The sequence below is a fragment of the Coregonus clupeaformis genome, unplaced genomic scaffold (assembly GCF_020615455.1).
Source record: "Coregonus clupeaformis isolate EN_2021a unplaced genomic scaffold, ASM2061545v1 scaf0246, whole genome shotgun sequence".
Classification (NCBI taxonomy): domain Eukaryota; kingdom Metazoa; phylum Chordata; class Actinopteri; order Salmoniformes; family Salmonidae; genus Coregonus; species Coregonus clupeaformis.
In genome coordinates, this window is record NW_025533701.1 from 452,826 (window position 1) to 456,589 (window position 3,764).

At 47.4% G+C, this 3,764-nt stretch overlaps 1 protein-coding gene across 1 annotated transcript; it reads right to left on the bottom strand.

The window, feature by feature from the left end:
* On the bottom strand, positions 1-3,172 carry LOC123484251. Its single transcript, XM_045214373.1, has 9 exons — positions 3,168-3,172; positions 2,661-2,927; positions 2,296-2,553; positions 1,927-2,172; positions 1,550-1,807; positions 780-1,160; positions 414-683; positions 237-320; positions 1-89 (listed from the first exon to the last, which is right to left on the bottom strand). Exons 1-9 carry the CDS (start codon positions 3,170-3,172, stop codon positions 23-25), a joined length of 1,836 nt encoding a protein of 611 aa, XP_045070308.1. The 3' UTR covers positions 1-22.
* Positions 3,173-3,764: the final 592 nt, after the last annotated feature.

The window sequence follows — 3,764 nt, forward strand, 5'->3', positions numbered from 1 at the left end:
TGGACTTAGACCTGATGCTACTTCACCAGATCTCAAACCTCTTGTCTGTCAGGAAGGGGCTTCTGTCGTTGATTCTGTTGTTGAAGAGCCTGTAGAGAAGAACATCATCATCATTATTATTAGAACATTACACTACAGATAACCATCAATCAATAGTTGCACCCAGAAAAAGAGACCATATCATCTCACACGCACACACACACACACACACAAACTGACGTCACACACACACTCACCGTACGGTGCATATTGAAGTGTTGCTGGAGACCAGTTGGAGTATTCTGTTGGTCAGAGCATCAGTGATGTCATTGTGACTCAGGCTACAACACAGAGACAGGAAGAGAATGAGGGATCAGATATTTGTCATGTAGTCACATGGACACACACACACACACAGAGTGAAACCCACTCACTCCAGGACTTCAACTTTGTGCAGGTGTGTGAGCAGGGGCTGTAGGTGGTGGTCTGTGAGTTGGCAGTGGCTGAGGTCCAGTTCTGACAGCCCCTCTGAGTGTTCCAGAACCAGGGCCAGAGATCCACAGGTCTTCTGGTTCAGCCTGGTCTCACTGAGGTCCAGCTCACCATTCAGGGCTCTGCACAGGGACTCTGCGTGCCTCAGAACCACCTCTTCAATCCCCTCACACACATGGTCCACCAGCTGAAGTAACAGAGCTTTACTGGGGCTGAGGACAAGAACCATAGTTAAAATTATGACACAGAGTAACTAACTACTACTTTTATAAACTAGTTTGTCTAATCTTCGTCCTTGTGTGTCTAACCTCAGCTTGACAATATGCAGGATGGGAAGCAGCTCTCTCAGTGCTCCGTGCTCCACCTCACAGTCTTTCAGGATGAGCTGCACCTGGGGTCTGGGCTGGGGCTGGTTTTGGGACTGGTTCCGGGTCGGGTTCTGAACCAGCTGTGTGCTGTGTTGGCTCTGTTTCAGAACAGAGTTTATGGCCCTACAGTGGTCAGTGGTCAGACACAGCGCCTCCCCCTGGTCATGAGCTGACAGGTCCACAGAGGAGGAGCAGGAGAAGTCGAGCCTGTGCTGCAGAGCCCTGAGCAGCCCTGCTGCTGCTGTTGTTGGTGTTGCCCCCTGCAGGATCTGAGAGGCAGCGCAGCAGTGGAGGAAACTCAGCAGCAGCATCCTGTCAACACTACAGCAGGAGAGAGAGAGAGAGAGAGAGAGAGAGAGAGAGAGAGAGAGAGAGAGAGCGAGAGAGAGAGAGAGACAGCGAGACAGCGAGAGAGAGACAGCGAGACAGCGAGAGAGAGAGAGACAGCGAGAGAGAGAGAGACAGCGAGAGAGGCTTATTTACCCACCAGCACATAATAAAACACTGATAAACACACTCCAACTCTGTATCACGTCAACTACCACGGGTTGCCCTTCAATTCCACCCCTGAGGTTAAGGTTACAATTCCACCCCTGAGGTTAAGGTTAGTGTATTACACTAAGGTTAGGGTTAGTGGTTAAAATCAGTCAGATAGTGTAAAGCGTCATAGTTCTATCCATTCTAGAATGGTCAAAGAGTGCCAACTAAACCTGAGTTGGGCGACTCTGTCCAAAAGAGGCAGGATGCTCTCTATCTCCCCCGATGGTATGGAGGTCCACAGCAGGTTGACTTTGACTTGGTGGCAGTGCTGCAGGGTAAAACACAGAGCAGTACAGTCCACTCTGTCCAGCTCTCTGCTGTTCAGGTTGATCCAATGGTCTGAAGACCTCAAGAAACTGGACACACAGTCACTGGCTCTACTGTCATAGATCTGTCTGATGGTGGACTTTACAAAGCTGGAACTGGGCCTGCAGAAAGGCCCAGTAACATGGTTATGTTAAGGTTTTATCAAGGAGAACTCACATAGCAACAACTGGCTGGGTAGAACATTAATAATTAAAGTCAATATTGAATAAAGTTCACTCACCTCTTGAATATAACCCTTCCCAGAAAGGGGAGAAGATCTGAGATGTTCTTCTCTAGAAGCCTGTTCTTCCTGAAGTCCACAGTGATGTTGTGGGTTGACTGCTGCAGCAGAGAGAGAAGCACTTCCCAGTCCAGCCTGCAGGAGGTCAGGTCTCCAGAAACCTTCTCCAGGAACCACTGAGTCAAGTCCTTGTCCTGAGCTTCATACACAACTACAGCCAGCTGCTGCAGAGTGTCTGAGTGCAGTCTAGGAGGTTGGAACATAAAGGCAGTCAGAAAATAACACAAATATTAATAAAAACACATGTATAAGTTCTACTTATTTCTACTTGTAAAAAAAACAACAACAAAAAAACAGCTTCAAACTGACCTGAGAGAGAGAGGACCCTTGTGACACAGCAGTGTGATCAGAGAGTGACCCTGGATGCAGATGTCAGTTAGGTCCAGACACTGCACCGTCCAGAGTCTCAGCAGGGACGCCACACCACTCAGAGCCCTGGATAACACTCTCTCTGGTGGCTGGCTGCTCTTTAGGACCAGGGAGAGCTCTGGGAGAGTCAGTGGAGTAGCACCGCTCCCTGTCCTCCTGACCAGTCTGGACAGTTTCACTGCCATGCCCACATTCAGCCTGGAATGAAAAAAACTAACTCAAGTCACTTTTAAACAGAGAAACCTTGTCAGATAAAATGCTCAATAAGAAAATAAAAATTGTCAAATCTAGCTTACAAAACATACCTGAGCTTGTGTAGCTGTGACACATGTGTGAAGAGAAGTGAGGCTCCTTTCAGAGAGATCTTGCTGGGGGTGAGAGTGAGGTCCACTCTGGAGGCACAGAGGCTTAGGACTCTCACCACAGACCTGCATGTTTTCTTGGGTAACTCTCCTCCCAGTGACAGGGTGGAGCCCAAGGCCTGGAGGAGAGAGGCCAACTGCTGGGCATCCTCTCTGGACCTCACAGGGAAGGATTCACACACACTCTGGAAGAACCTGTCAGAATAACAGCTGAAACAGCAAAACATGAGGGGACACATGAAATCAGACGACATTTAGAGAGCATGAATATACAACTGTCATATGGAAAAGTAATAACGTGATGTTACAGAGAAAGTTCCATAATATGCCATGACATAAAGTGATCTGGGTTTTACAGATCAGGTATTCTGAGTAAACATTGAGGTTTCATGTTACAAGATTTCATAACGACAAATCACTATTAGCATCACATAATCACTAACCACATACAGCATGTTCAGACTCACCTCAGCTGTGAGATGTAGGGCAGACACTGAAAGAAACTCCTCACTTCACTCTCTTCGTCTGACCAGCCCTCCAGCTCTACTGGTTTCTTCTCTGGTTGGAGTTTCAGCACTTCTAGGAGGAGAGAAGCCTTTCTCTCTGAGAGATCTATGGACCAGACTGCAGGAGCTGACTGGTAAACTGGCTGTAATGCTGGAAGGACACTCCTGTCGGTTTGAGTCTCATTGTCCTTCACATACGAGTACAGATCCAGCAGGAAATCACATTGCAAGCACTTATCAAAATCCTCCCCATCACAGAAAGGGAAAGTGCTGTAAGTACACACTGATGATAGCAGCTTCAGTGTCTTCTCTCCTGTCTGCTCCTCCCACTCTGCTGCTTGAGACAGGAGACCCACCAGGAACTTGATCAGCTTTGAGTCATCAGACAACCATGGATGGAAACTGCAACAAGGACAGTAACAGCTGATTCAGACATGGATGGACACATGAAACCAGTCATCGCTAAAATATATATGAAGTAGTTATACATTTACATAATGTTGTTTTATGAAAATGTAGTACCCTTTCTAAAACCAAGGAT

Excerpts from the sequence above, each read along its gene's own strand:
- LOC123484251 (XM_045214373.1), bottom strand. Across the intron at positions 1,161-1,549 it reads GACAGAGTCGCCCAACTCAG|TGTTGACAGGATGCTGCTGC; the intron begins GTTTAGTTGGCA and ends CTCCTGCTGTAG. Across the intron at positions 684-779 it reads CTGCATATTGTCAAGCTGAG|CCCCAGTAAAGCTCTGTTAC; the intron begins GTTAGACACACA and ends TCTTGTCCTCAG.